General features: G+C 40.6%; 1 protein-coding gene and 1 long non-coding RNA gene across 13 annotated transcripts in view; both read left to right on the top strand.

Moving 5' to 3' along the window:
* The window catches only part of CSGALNACT2 (chondroitin sulfate N-acetylgalactosaminyltransferase 2), a 31,565-nt gene extending 21,410 nt beyond the window's left edge, over positions 1 to 10,155 (top strand). For both annotated transcript variants that reach the window (XM_069019236.1, XM_069019237.1), the window contains exons 3-8: positions 2,874 to 3,090; positions 3,625 to 3,726; positions 5,315 to 5,493; positions 7,082 to 7,176; positions 8,259 to 8,340; positions 9,501 to 10,155. In XM_069019236.1, coding sequence (XP_068875337.1) covers positions 2,874 to 3,090; positions 3,625 to 3,726; positions 5,315 to 5,493; positions 7,082 to 7,176; positions 8,259 to 8,340; positions 9,501 to 9,793 — 968 coding nt within the window. In that variant the 3' untranslated portion in view covers positions 9,794 to 10,155. The remainder of the gene's footprint in view (positions 1 to 2,873; positions 3,091 to 3,624; positions 3,727 to 5,314; positions 5,494 to 7,081; positions 7,177 to 8,258; positions 8,341 to 9,500) is intronic.
* Positions 10,156 to 14,210: 4,055 nt separating this feature from the next.
* The window catches only part of LOC138112342 (uncharacterized), a 270,953-nt gene continuing 270,534 nt past the window's right edge, over positions 14,211 to 14,629 (top strand). For 2 of the 11 annotated variants that reach the window (XR_011151702.1, XR_011151704.1), the window contains exon 1: positions 14,213 to 14,490. This is a non-coding gene — a long non-coding RNA (uncharacterized lncRNA). Of the gene's footprint in view, positions 14,491 to 14,629 lie in introns of all 11 variants that reach the window. The other 9 variants (XR_011151709.1, XR_011151700.1, XR_011151699.1 and 6 more) reach the window with 6 other exon arrangements.

Genomic DNA, 14,629 nt, shown 5'->3' with positions numbered 1-14,629 from the left:
GTTTGGTGAGAAACAGAACTTCTGCAAAGGGAGAAAAGCTTCATGGACCAGAAATAGCAGCTGCTAAATTATTTCTACTGCTTTTTACCTCTTTGCTTGAGGAGTTCTATTTTGGATGACAGCCAGTGTATGCCAGTTGGAAGGTGAGATAACAGGTTTTATTAAATGAGTCAGTTCCAAGTGTTAAAAACCTGAATACACTAAGAAGTAAACCAGATGTGGGTTCTTTTTCTGGCTGTTCTCAAATCTGGCTTCTGTGTATAGAAACTTTAGTCCCATAAAAGTATTCAAATTAGTAGATTAGCAACAGAGGTTAGCTCATAGCAAGGAGCACATAGTATTTAAAAGAAGTGTGGCTCTAGTAGCATGTTGAGATTCAAAAGTTTGGAATCTTGTATTTCAACAATTGAATGTTGGCAAGGCACTATTTGTATTTGAATTTGCATATTAATGTCTTTATGAAGTACAGCAGTGGGGATTCCTTTGGTTTTCTTTTTTTACAATTAATCTAGAAATTTTTATTCTGTACTTCAGCCTTCTGTTGTAGATTGACATCTAAGCCTATCCTTTGATTAAAGATAGACTATTGGCAGCTGACATGCTTTTTAAAAACTTTGCTTATGTTGTAAATGGTATATTTATCTGCAAACAGCTATTGGATAACAGAGTAAAGAATAAAATATAAAATACTGAATGTTAATTTCCCCAGGAGTCCTGGTACAAAGTGTTTGCTGTATATTACATGAAAGCATGATGTACAAGCACAGTGGTGCATCGGCTGCTCCATTAACCAAGGGTGCTGTTTTCAAGCTACAGTGCTGGACTATGCAGCACAAAAGGTTGGAATGGAAAAGGGTTGAGAGGGATTTAAAATCTTTTGCTGCTTCTGACAGTCAGCATTGTGGACTTTCATTGTTTGAAACACTATTTTCAGTGCTTGTAATTAATAATGATTTAAAAATTAGCGTTAAAATGTGGTGTATACTTCATGCATCTCTGTGTTGATAAAAGCATAAATGTGAATTTCAGTCTTTTCAAGGAGAGCATTGCAGAACTTTGTTCAAAGGTTAAAACCATCTGAGATAAGAGGTTCAGTTATCACTGGCTTCCAGTGTGATGGACCAGCTTGTTTTGCTACAACATGTGTCCCACAGATCCTCTGTGGTAGTCATCCACATTTCCTGTTGGATCTACCAGTGCACACACTTGTCCACAAGAAGGGATGGATTACAGAGCTGAGTGTGGGAGAGGCATAAGGAGCTTGCTGTAAAAGAGAGGCTGCTGGGCAGAAAGAGGGAGCATCAGTGAAAGAAACTGGGCTTGGTTTGAGGATGGAGGCTGGAGCAGAGGAACACAGAGTTAGGTAGATTTGGAGAAAGGATTCTTCTTTGTAAATGGAATCTGGGATATAGAGAAAGAAGTTAGGTTAAGGTGGTGTGCACATTCCTTTGCTTCTTGTATTGAAATGGAAGGGAACATGGAGGAATACTTTCCTGGGGATAAGGAGAGCCAAAAAGCTCTATCATCTCTTCTTTCTGGTTCCTGAGACAGTCAAACCCAAGGTGCTCTAAGGCTGAGAGCTGCTCCCTTCACGTACTTTGCCCCATGTTGATTTCAGTTGCGAAAGAAGATGACAAAAAGGACAATATCAATACTGGGTACAAAAGAGAACCCTTTGTGTTGCCCATATGGCTTGTCTGCTCTGTACCCTGCCACCAGCTGCTTTCTGGGTGGGAGGCCTGGGAGGGATTTCAGCTGCTGAGGACACTGGCTTGGAGAAGGGGCAGTTCAGGCCAGCCAGGTGAATGGAAATGCATCCTGTGAGGGCAGGGGTGTGCATCACACTTGGGAATATGCAGCTGTTTGTAACTTTCTCTATGGTCTGGGTGGCCAGTTAACTGGAATGTAATGCCAGTTCATGGCATAGCTTGTGGTTCTTCTGGATAATATATCTTTTCCCTGCTGGTGAGAAGAGAGCAGAGGTGGGATGCTCATAAGGCATTTTTTGTTGGAGGATTTTTCCTGTCATCATTTCTTATTCTCAGGGTGGCATAGATATGGAATTGACAACACAGAGCTTATTCTGAATGGGACACGATGAAGGACCATGTTCTGAATGGGACAGATTTTTTTCTACCCATTAGGAGTAAAATACCTCTCAACAGATAGTCCTGTTTCTGGAGGACTAGCATTGTTGTCCTGAAGTGTGACAGCCACATAGAAAACCTCTGCCTATGTCCTTAGAAGACTGTGGGTATAGTAAAATACCACTTATTTATCAGATAGAAAGCATTAACTACTGGTCAGCAGTGAAAACAATTTAAAAGCATTCCAGCATTATCACACAGTTGTTTTGTTTAGTTGCCACATGTCAGATTTTGCAGACTTTGTCAAGCAAGTTACTGTCATTTGTTCTGCCCACAGAACAAATTGTGCTTTTCTTGTGTTGATCACTGGCCAGATGATGTCAGTTTTTATTGTGGACTAGCTCAGGGCTAGATTCTTACTGAACGGCTTAAGAGCAGGCAATATTAGATTTCAGCCATCCTTTTCCATAGCAAATAGCTGAATTCCCTTTTTGTTGGGAAGACCCAACTCTAATTCTGTCTGAGAAGCTGGCATAGGACCATAAAACCTGTTTTCTCTAAGAAGCAGGGGAAGCTGGAGTTTGTTTGCGATTGTTTCTCAGGTCTGACCTAAAATGGTAGAAGGTTGATTGTGATCAATAATAGTTTGTGGAAACTTTGTATGTTTTTAGGAGAAACCCAGAAGGTTTGTCTCCACTTCTTTAGTTCTTAGGAAAATCAGTGTTTCTGAAATACAATTTCCGGGATCTTTGACTTTACATATTACTTGTGTGACTTATTCTTCAGGTTACTATCGTACAGAAAGAGATAAGGGGACACAGTATGAGCTGTTTTATAAGAAGATGGATGGCATGGAGTACAGACATGTCACCTTGTTCCGACCTTTTGGACCCCTCATGAAAGTGAAGAGTGAAACGGTCGATATTTCTAGATCGATCATTAACATTATTGTTCCTCTTGCTGGAAGAACTGAGGCATTTGCACAATTTATGCAAAACTTTAGGTAGGTGCATGAGATTATATAGTGAGCTATGTTGCTGATTTTCAGTATTTTGTTTCCTTTTCAAAATGAATTCCTGTTCTGGTTGATTTGCAGTGGAGCTAATGATTCCAACATTGTGTGCAACTGCCTTGGGATGTTTGTAATTGAACCTACTGTATGGAGAAAACATTCCTTCTAAAAGGGTTTGAGAGATTCTCAAATTGCAGCAAAATGACCAAATGTCAGGATCATTGTGAACCTGGACACAGATGATCTTGAACATAATTTTTACGTTAGTTGTAAATGTACAGAGTGCCTGTTTATAAAATAAGGTATTGGAATGTGACACACAGTATTGGAACCTTCTGATTCAAATGGGAAAGATGGGGAAAGAAGAGGGGAAAACATCTTTCCTTGTTTTCTTTGAAGCCATTTGATGCCTAACCAGAATACTTCAATCTGCTAATACTTCTTAATGCAGTAGCTTTTAAGTACCTGAAGTTTTTTATTGTGTTGCAAGTAATTATTAATATCAACTTATCTTTGTGCTTATAGGGATGTGTGTATTCATCAGGATAAGCGTGTTCACCTCACAGTGGTGTACTTTGGACAAGATGGTCTATCAGAAGTGAAAAGCATCCTAGAATCTGTAGCTAGGTAAGTGTATCAATTCAACATCAGTCAGTACAAACAATATTGATTGGCATTTTGAGTAGTTTTTAAAAAGAATGAAAAACCAATTAAATTTTATACTCCATTACAGGTTACTAGGAAAAGTACGCTTTATTTACTGTACACTATTTATAGTTGGCATTTTACAGCTTAGGTTGCAAAAGTTTCCTGAAGACTACAAAAATCAAGTTATAGACAGAAAAGACTTTGAGGTTTCTATCTGACAGTCCAAAAAACAACAGGGATAACAACAGGGATGAGTTTTGCAGTGCATATTCAGTCACGCTAACAGCTTGATCAGAGCTTAAGTTTTTTGGAACTGGGATGTACATTTCAATAGTTATTTCACTGGAGAGACAATTTTATTTAATGATAAGGAAGAAAAATGTACAAAGTAGGCCTACTTACTCTCGGCTGTAAAATAACTTTAAGCACAGTTCATCATGGCTGTCTCAGCAAGTAGCATTACCTTAGTATGGATGTAAAATTCCTGAATGTGTCTTTTATGATTTTTGCTCCAGAGAGATGGGAGAGGTGTTAGCATCCTTTACCTATGTTTCTTCACTCCCTGAGCTCTTGTGCTCATCCCTGAGCTGGGAGCTTGTTTCCCTTGAGCTCTCATGTGATCCCACTCTCACAGTGCTGGCCAGGCTCCTCTCGATGACATAGATTAGACACAGGCTACTTTGTCACCAGCTTGGAGCATGTGATGGAGAGTTGGCCTGACATGTACAGGCATCTTGTAGGAAGGGAGGGGAGAATTTCTGCCTTTTTTGCTGTAGTCTCCCTAGCACCTGCCGTGTGCTGGGCCCCTCCATTTTTGAGGCCCCTGCTGCCTGCCCTGCTCTCTGTGAGATGTCCTCAGAGCACTGAGTCAGTGCTGCAAGGCTCACTGAGCATTTACCTGGTTCTGTATCTTTTCAGTGGTGCTGCTATTGAGTATCTTCACTCTATTCTCTTCAAGCATTGTCCTCTGAAGTGTCTTTGAAGTAGACACTTAACTTTGCTTGAAGATGTTCTCTGAGTGTGTTTTCAGTCTCCTTTTGCTGCTCCTTCCCTCTTCTGCTGTGAGTACAGGCCCGTGTGCTACTGGTAAATAGCAAGGAGAAGCAAAATGCCTGGGTTATGGTGGCACCACCACACAGATGGCCTTTGCCCCATGAGTCTGGTGATGCCAGGACTCTGGCTTCCTGTTTGCAGTTTTCGCTGAACTGGTGAAGACAGATATTTCTCTGTTAATCAGGACTTCTTGGTTTGTGGGGGCAAATTTTAGATGCCATTGTAATTCAAGAGAGCATTTTAATTCATGTCAGATAACAAAAGGCCTTTTAATCTGTCTGAATGATTAAACATGGAGTTATTAAAGTAAGACTTATTTCTATCATTTTACAAGGTTTAAAATTAAAATAGACAACTAAGTGTAACAGATCTTTTTTTTCCTCATTCTGATCATATAACTGTTTTTCTTTTTAAATTTCTGGAATGAAATCCTGGAAAATGCTGGAAACTTATAAATGGTCCCTCTGCCCCTCCCCACAGATTGACTTTGGGTTTGGCTCTGTTTTTCTTGTAGAGAAACTGACTTCCACAATTACACACTTGTCTCTCTGAATGAGGAATTTAACCGAGGCCGAGGACTTGACATGGGTGCCAGAGCCTGGGAAAAGGGCGAGGTCCTGATGTTCTTCTGTGATGTTGATGTTTATTTCACAGCCGAATTCCTCAACAGTTGTCGCTTAAATGCTGAGCCCGGTATGTTCCCTGATTGTTGCTGGAACAGAGCCTTGCCACCGTGCTTGACTTCAACTGACCTGTGCTGAGCATATTGAAAACAAAGAAAACTTGACTTGAATGGTGGAGCTTATTCAGTACCACACACCCCCTGGAAAATGAATCACACTCTTCACAAAAGGCAATAATATTTAGACTGAGAAATAACTTCTGCATTAGGGTAGCTTGTTTTAAGAACAATTGTCTTTTTTGTACATATACAATTCTCATGTTTTCTTAAGATTTAGTTGCCTGAAAGAAAGCTGGACAGTTTAATTGCTTTAACAATTAGACTGCATGTGAATTTGTATAACAAAACACAGTGTAATGCTCTACAGTGGAAGATGATTTTTGTTATGCTGAAGTCTCCAACAAGTTCGGTTTTATCTCTTCTCACTCGTGTATGGCCAAACACATCATATACAAATGGTTCTCAGTAGACCTGCAGTGTGTTCCTTATGCAGACTGAGCTAGTGGTCCATGCTTAAATCCCAAGCTCTGAAATATTCTTATTATTTTTCTTAAGTTTGTATGAGGCTTGCTTGTTCTACAGGCTTCTGCCAAGAAGGGTAAAGCTTTCTTGAGTTAACAAGCATGCTAGTGAAGACCTTCTCTTGTCAAATGTGTGTTTGGGTTTTTTTTAATGCTTACTCTTGTTTCAAATTTATTGCAGCCAGAAAGCATTTTCTCCAAATGTCAATTTGGAATCAGTAGATATTTTTTCTTCATCTAATAAACAGGCAAGAAAATTCTTCAGAAGCCAGATACTTGGATTCTGTTTCTTACTTTTCCTTTCATTTCTGTCTGTCTCTGTATTTCATCAAACAAGTTGTATAAATAATTGGAAAATTGTTGGAGAGGAGTGTCTTGTGAGTTTTAACAAGGAAGGGAGTTCGAGAGACTGCTTGGCAATTCATACTGGCAGTTTGTCACCTTTGTGTCAAGTGAGATCTGAAAATGCTGCTCGCTCCTTCAGAGTTCATGCCCAAGTCAGGACAGTGAATATTCTTGTGGACTGTTGTCACTACCTTTGCAGCTTTGGCGATGCACGACATTCATGGAAAAATATTTATCTGGTTTCTATAATAGACACAGAACTGGTGTTTTAAGCATAGTCAGGATGCTCATGATGCTTGATACCCTTGCAGGATATCCTGGATGTACCTGCTTTTACATATTTGTGGAAAGACACAAATTCATAAATCTCAACAATGCAAGGTGTTACTTGGATTTGATTATTTTTTAGTTTTACTGCATATCATTATTGCAGGAATATTTCAGTCACCTAGTATGACACTGAGATAATATTTAAGCATATATAACTATATGCAAATGTAAATCAGTAGTGTAACATGTGTAATATGCATACATATGTATTTTTTTTAATCCTATGAGCTCTGCCCCACTAGATATTATAGGCTTCCTAGGAGGGAAATATTAGCAGCTTGTTTTGATTTATTTCCACTAGATGCCTAATAGGTAATATTTTAGGTAAAAAGAGTGTTTCTGGTTTCTTTTTGCCTTCAGAAAACATGCCCACGGTGAGTAACAATTTTCTTTTGACTTCCAGGGAAAAAGGTTTTCTATCCTGTGGTATTCAGCCTTTACAATCCTGCTATTGTCTATGCCAACCAAGATATACCACCTCCTGTGGAGCAGCAATTGGTAAGCAGTGGGATTTATTCTGGATAGAATTAGGCATGCTTTGTATTAAAACAAAATTAGGTGTAACTTAATACTCTGTTTGGGATATCTTACAACCTTTGGGAGTGCATATCTAAACAGTTTTCTCCATTATGGGCAAAGCACTTGGAAAAAGTCTTGTCAAACAGTACAAAACTCATTCTTAGATAAACTCGGAGTTTCATGTAGTTTAAAAGAAATAGTTGCTATTAATCAAATGAAGTTGGTAGTTCTGATCTGTTGCTTATTCTGGCTTGGAAAGCCAGTATTTTAGGAAGATGGTGGCATTATGTGGCAGCAACTTTCTTCTTATGTTCCAGCAAACAAACCATTGGTGAAAGGCAAAAATCTTCTGAAAGTTAAGTGTCCAGTCTAACTCTCTTTCAAGAGACTGCATAGATGAAATTGGGTTTTGTAGCTGAGACTTCTGAGATGGACAGGTTTGGAGGAGGAAAAGAAGAGAGTAGTGTGAAGAGCTGTATCAAAAGAAAAAAATAATAGCCCTCATTCCCTAAGTTGTTTGCAAGGATCCTACTGAAAACTGGAGAGAAGGTTTTGCATATGGCCTCGGGTAGTCACAGCTGAGAGAGGAATGAGCCCCTGCCTGACAGCTCTGCTGTTCACTCTTCTGAGCTTAGCAGTATTATGGTTGCAGACTTCAATCACAGAGCTTACTTTTTTTTGTCATATCAGATCAAGAGACAAATGTGGCCTTAAAAAATGGGTAGGAATTGGAGTGTTGGGAACAGATGATTTAGCAATGGACTGATTTACTGCTTGGTCTGGGCAGATACATAGGAAATCGAGGTGGTGCAGCAGAAAGGTAAATGTGGAAACTGCAGTGAGGGTGAGTGTTTGGAACTGGAAGGTGGAGGGTGAAGGGAACAGCAGGTCACTAAGAAGCCCCACATGAGTGCATGACTCAGAAATGCCAGAAGTGTTATTATGCTCTATCCTGCACTGAGCAAATGATTGGAAGAGCTTATCTTTCTGCAAAACCAAATGCAATGCACCTCCTTTTGTTGTATTTTACATTTCAAAATGATACTGGTTTAAAATGGCAGGTACACAAGAAGGACTCCGGTTTCTGGCGGGATTTTGGCTTTGGGATGACTTGCCAATATCGGACGGACTTTCTGACTGTTGGTAAGATGAGACTAAAAAAGAAATAGTTGTGATTCTCTGGTCTTATCTAATGACAGGAAAGAAATAATTAATTTCTTGTATTATTTTCCTAAGCCCAGCAGTCAGACTTGCATGACAAGTTTGACTAATGAGATAAATTAGCTTTTCTAAGTTTTGATGTCCCATCTGTTGAATGTTTTAAAAGACACAATAGTTTTAGTAGAAACATTTCACTCTAGAACTTCTAAAGATATTGCTCTTTTTTTTTTTTTTTGGGTACTTTGTTTCTGTCTGAAGCAAATGAATCAAGTTTAAGAAACATGTCACTCAAATAAGCCACTCACATAGACAAGAAGCATTCAAATCCTTTCCTTTAAATAACCTTGAGGAGTTGAGTACAGTTGTTTGAGGCTTTAGCAATGCGCTTTCCCCCCCTTGTGGCGTGCTCTTAAAACTGAGAACAGCTTGGTGTGCTTAAATATGCAAGATGGTGGTGAAGATAGTCTGCCAGAGGATGTAAATCTGCCAGAAGATGTAATGATACTGCCCTGTGTGCTGTCTGATGGCTTGAATGCAGGCTGATTGCTAATAGTAGTCATATTGCCATCTGTATGGTATATGCTAAATGGAGACTTCATAATTCTGGAGTTTTGAAATTGTGCAAGAGCCTGGGTTGCTCTTCACTGTGGTCCTGGAAAAACAAGAGAACTTAAAATGGTGAACCATGTTCCTTTCCTTAATCCAGCCTTTTGAATTGTGACCTATGGAGTAATTGCTGGCATTTTTAGAGAGGATTTCTCATATGGTGCATGACTGTTTCATTTTCCAGCTGCTAAAATCCATTATGCTTCCTAAAAATAATCCAAAAGCATAGCCAGTGAGGTTTGCCTACAGTTTACTGCAGCTGTCACATGGGATGTCATGCATAATGCAATTTGGAGACGCTGCTCTAAGAGACTTTCTGAAGTCAGCAGATCTCTGTCCTGGGCAGTTTCCACCACAAAGGATGTGGTATTCTTGGAGGTCCTGTCCCTCAAATTGGCATGCTATGGCATGGAAAACTTAGTTAACTGCTACAGAATTTCTGGAATGTCATGCCAGATCTGGTAACATGTTACGCATAAAGCGTTGCTCTTTTTCCCTGTGCGCCCAAAGAACAATTTCTGATGCTGTTTTTGTAGGGGGCTTTGACCTGGAAGTGAAAGGCTGGGGCGGTGAGGATGTGCACCTTTACAGGAAGTACTTGCACGGTGACCTCATGGTGATCAGGACGCCGGTGCCCGGGCTGTTCCACCTGTGGCACGAGAAGCACTGTGCGGACGAGCTGACCCCGGAGCAGTACCGCATGTGCATCCAGTCCAAAGCCATGAACGAGGCGTCGCACTCGCACCTCGGCATGCTGGTGTTCAGGGACGAGATCGAGGCGCACCTCCGAAAGCAGGCCTACAGGACTAACAGCGAGGCTGTGGGGTGAAGGGCACCCCTGGGGCGTGTGGTGACTTCAAATTCACAGTGAACCAGCATCATTTTACAGCCTTAATTCAGCTTACAAATGCAGTGCCTCTCTTTTTCAGTGAAGAAGAGTTTAGAGGGTTTTTGGTTCTTGTATTTGTTTTCCGAGTAATCCTTTGACTGATACCCTCTTTACCTACATATTTTGCAAGCTCAAGCACCTCAGCTAAATTGGACAGCATATGTAGTTCAAGGAAAGTGTCTTCAATATTGACTGGAAAAATCCGGGGAATGTACAATTCAACACTTTTCCATGTGGTACATTTCTGTTCTTATATTTCCATTCTTTTGACAATTAAATGAAATAATCTTTTGTGTCTTGAGTATTTTCAGTCTGTATGGCTCACTGCACTGTGACTTTAGAAGGATACTGTGCTTAGACTCCATTTTAGAAACAAGAGAAAGGTGTGGAAAAATAATCTCACCATGAAAGATGTGTGGACATGCTGACCAGTACAGCAGCTGTGCAGGGTGCTGATTCCACAGCAAGGGCTTGGTGCTGCATTTGTTGTATTAACAGACATTGACATGGTTGAATATAGAGTAATTTGGGGGGTGGGAGTGAAAATCCTTTTAAGTGGAATTTTGGAGCATATAATGGAAGTTCATACTGCAAAGGAGACACCACCTTCTTAGTGATGGATCAGACAAGTTGGGAACATTCCAGCTGGGTGTTTCTGGGCCTGGTCTTTTCCTACAGTAGATGTCACATCCCTTCTATAAACTGAGCTGTGCTATTAAACTTGTTTGTTTAAATATTTTTGGCCCCACTCCTTCTTATTCCAAGGCCTTGCCTATGTATCTCATCCTTTAAGTTGAGGAACCATCTTTTCATTCCCATAAGAATTTATTAGTGGCCTGTTTGCTATTATGCCAATGTTGTCCTTGTGCATTCTTTCTCTTTTGGGCATTTTCCTGACATGTTTTTGTAAGGTGTTATATACTCTTAGTTGTTTCAGTGACTGAAAAAGCAAGTGCTATTACAGTCTTTCTTTATACAATGCTCTTCATTCCACTGATAATCCTAGTAGCCTTATTCTTCACTTTTTCAGTTTGAGGATGTTTTAGGGTGTTGTGTTTTTTTTTTTTCTCTGGGTTTTTTTTTTTTTTTTTTTGCTTATTGGGTTTTTTTTTTAGTATATTTAAGCAGAATTACGCTGTGGTCTCATTAATGCCTTGTACAATGGCACTACTACTTTGGTATTTCCCTTTTGGGTGTTTTGGGATGCATAAACAGTTCAAATGCAGGCAGGTCATTTTTCTCCATGTTGTCTTTTATGATACCACATGGCATGCCTCGTTTTTTAATATATTTGTTTATAGAATGAATGCAGAGAATTCTAATTCGGTGGTTAAACCATTTGCATGGTTTCTGCTGAATTTAGATATTAGTTGAAAACCTTTCTCAAACCAGGTAATTATGATCTGTTTATGGATTTATTTTGCTCAAGAATTCTGAAGGCAACTAAAGATTTAAATGGTTGATTTCTGAATAGCAGATACGCTGTGCAAATAGTTCTGGGCACTGATTGTTTTTTATATGTACATAAAATTTGCCTTTATGTAACTTATTGTGGAGAACGGTGTACTGTATTGTACTTAGAGTGAAGAGAATGCATTGCAGGACTTCTTGCAGTTGATATTCTCAATATAATAAATGGAACTTCTGCATTTTAGAAATTGTTTTAAGCTGTCTCTTTGAAATACGTTTTTACAATAATATTGTACAGAGCATAATGCACTGGATTCACATAATAACATTTACAGTGAAAATCCAACCAGCTCAATTTTGCATCTCAGGTATCTACCCAGACCAGATATGAGAGTTTGTTCCTCAGACAACTTAAACTTAGCCCAGATGTTACCTCACTTGGATATCTTGGTTGTTGCTAACAAAAATTGTAAGATACTGGTGAGAACAGGATTATATACATTGGTATCATGACTTGGGGTAAAGATACAAGTGGGGCATTCTCCTGAGACTCCAGCCTTTAAAACTTCAGGACAGCTGCTGCTGTCCTGGCTGCACAAGAATAAGCATCTGGAACTGCCTCTCAGTGACACCACCCCTGTGTGACACGGCCTGGAATGGCATTGGAGGTAGTGCACAGGTGTCCAGCATCGCTGCCCATCAGCTCTCAGCACAGAGATGCTACTGCAGGAGGGTCCAGTTGTCCCAGTTCTCATGTTTTGGAAACATGGCAGAGTGCTGATATCCAGGTGTCTTAGGTTCTGCTGTTTTCCACTGCGTGGTTGTACTTATCAGCAACAGTGAGGGAGATCAGTGTCAGCTGTCCCCATCTGTGTGATGAAAACCAGTCTGTGGCATCAATGCTGGAAGGTGATGGGGGAGGTCTGGAGATGAATGTAGTCACCAGGAACTGCTTCTGGAAACTTTTTTCCATTCATTATCCCAAAAGGTGGAAGCAAATGCATTGGAGTTAAAAGGAAGTCATAACTCTTGGAAATAATGTGTGTTGGGCATTGACACAAGTATTCCAAATGGCTCATGATTTGAGGATGTCTGAACTGACAGAGGACCCCTTGCAGGCCTAGGGTTTTCCTTGTCTTAGTTCAGCTCTCTGCAATACCCACCTGTGTGAGATGTTGCTGTGGCACACACCAGCTCAGCAGCTCTGTGCACCCAGTGTCTGAATGCACACCATTGCTTTTGCTCTGTAATGGAACTAGAACAGAAATAGTGGGATATACCTTTATTATAAAGTGATTTCAGTTACCTGAGCATGTTCAGCTTCTGACTGCATTTGGGCACAGCCACACTGTGCTACAAGCATGTGCTTGTGAGCAGCAGTGTTGCTGCTTTCTGGTTGCTGCTGTGAGCTGTAATGCAGGGCAGGTGTGTGCTCTTTCCCAGTAAGATGGGTAAACTCCTCCTTGGATGTGTTTCCTAACTTCATCCAAGAAAGGGAGCAAATCGTGCTTCAGATATGAAAATCTCTTGCTTGAGAGCAAGACCTGCTCTTGGCTTTCCCCAAGATGTACTCTGCCTGCAGAGGAAGAGTAAACCCTGTGCTGTGCAGCCTGGGGTGCTGCTGGGGCACTGCAAAGAAGTCACAGTCTGCCCAGGGTCAGTGCTTGGGTTACATGGCCAAGTCTGGGCCTTGTCCTCCTGTTTTGACAGATGCTGTTTATATAACATACTTTTTTTAAGCTGTGGTCCAAGTGTTTTCCTGGAGGAGTCACTGCATTTTAGTGCTAGAGTAGTAAATACAGTAACACTTTATTTAAATAGGAACATGCTCCACTGAATTGTGAAGTAATTTTTTTTTTCTGTTTCATGCTATCCACATAAATTTTAACCTTTTCCAATGAATTTACAATCTGTAGTCTTCCCTAGAGAGAAGTGTTCTTCATTAAAGGAAGTCAAGATGAGATTAGCTCAGGGCACACTTTCACCTTTGGCAGGAAGGAATGTGGGTTGTGCTTTTGAATTTGTTTAAGAATATGTTATTCAATGAGACTAGTAAATACTGGTTTGGAGAATCAGCAAATGCAGATGGAAAAGTGGAAAAAACTTAAGAGAATAATTCTGTGTCTCCTGCATCCAGAAGAAAATGCTGTGGTTTTTTTGAACTTCATAAAATCCTTTGGACTCTGAGATGCACACACCTATGAAAATCAAAATTTATTTGTAAACTGTGTTCAAGAAGAGAATTGCATCAGGAGGGAAAGAGAAGTGGGTTAGGGTAAACCCTAACCACTTGTATCTGAATGCAGACATTTAAATGGTTTTAGTTCATGCCAAAATATAAACTAGAACAAAGTTTTTGCTTTGTCAGATCAGTGAATGAAAGGAAAAAAACCTTAATATAACCTTTAAAATGGTGTTTCAGCAAAAATTACTAACTTATTGATTCATCAATGTAATGATAGAAGCTTTCTGTGTATTGAAGGTGGGTGTAGCTTTCATTTGCCTGAGGTGCTCTTGCTGTGTGTGACTCTTCAACTACATCTTAAAGAGATAAATCATTCAAATTTTTCTCAGCTGTGAAGGAAAATGAGGGTAATGAGCTTAAGCAGTGTTTGGTTCATGCCCCAACGATGCTCACCTTTTCTTTGTTGGGCCTGATTGCAAACTAAAGGACTCCACCTGTTTTCCCTGGAAAAGCTTTACAGCAAAGGAGACTTTGATAAAACAGTTTTTTATGTTTCTGTGGTGGCAGTGGCTCTGCAGACCCCTGCCTCTGTGCTATATCACATACTATAGCACATTTTTTCTGAATGCCTGGCACTGAGCAGTGCATTTGGGCTGTGTAGAGACACACCTGGGAGCTGTGCAAGCACCCACACACCCCTGGTGCTCCTTTACTGCTGGCTTCACATGGTCCTGGCTCCCAGCTGCTGTGAATCTCAGCATCATGATGGCCTTCAGGCCCTGGGGAATTGGTACCAGCTGGAGATGGGCTCAGCCGTCCTTTGGGGAGGTGCAGAGCAGTGGTGCCCCCTGAGCCAGCAGCAGAGACCTGCTGGGGCTCCCTGAGGGGCTGCCCCTGCCACAGGTGCTTGCAATAACGAGGGCAGTTGGGGTTAATTAGCCCTGGGGAAGAGCTGCCTCCTCTCAGTTGGCGCCTGAAGCTGACAGAAAAAGGTGCTTCTCCTTTTCTAAGAAATGTGGTCTCTCTCTTGGCTTTGAGTAAGGTAAGTGTTTTATTGTTATGTTTGAGATTGCACCAGAAAGGGAATGGCTTCCACCCTTTCATTAGGAGACCTTATTTGCTTTTCATAAGGCTGTGTTGTGGTGGGTCTAAGGAGTAGGTGGTGTAGCTGGGATCTGTAT

This window comes from Aphelocoma coerulescens, chromosome 6, assembly GCF_041296385.1.
Source record: "Aphelocoma coerulescens isolate FSJ_1873_10779 chromosome 6, UR_Acoe_1.0, whole genome shotgun sequence".
In the NCBI taxonomy this organism is placed as follows: Eukaryota; Metazoa; Chordata; class Aves; order Passeriformes; family Corvidae; genus Aphelocoma; species Aphelocoma coerulescens.
This window is presented reverse-complemented; position numbering and strand designations above follow the sequence as displayed.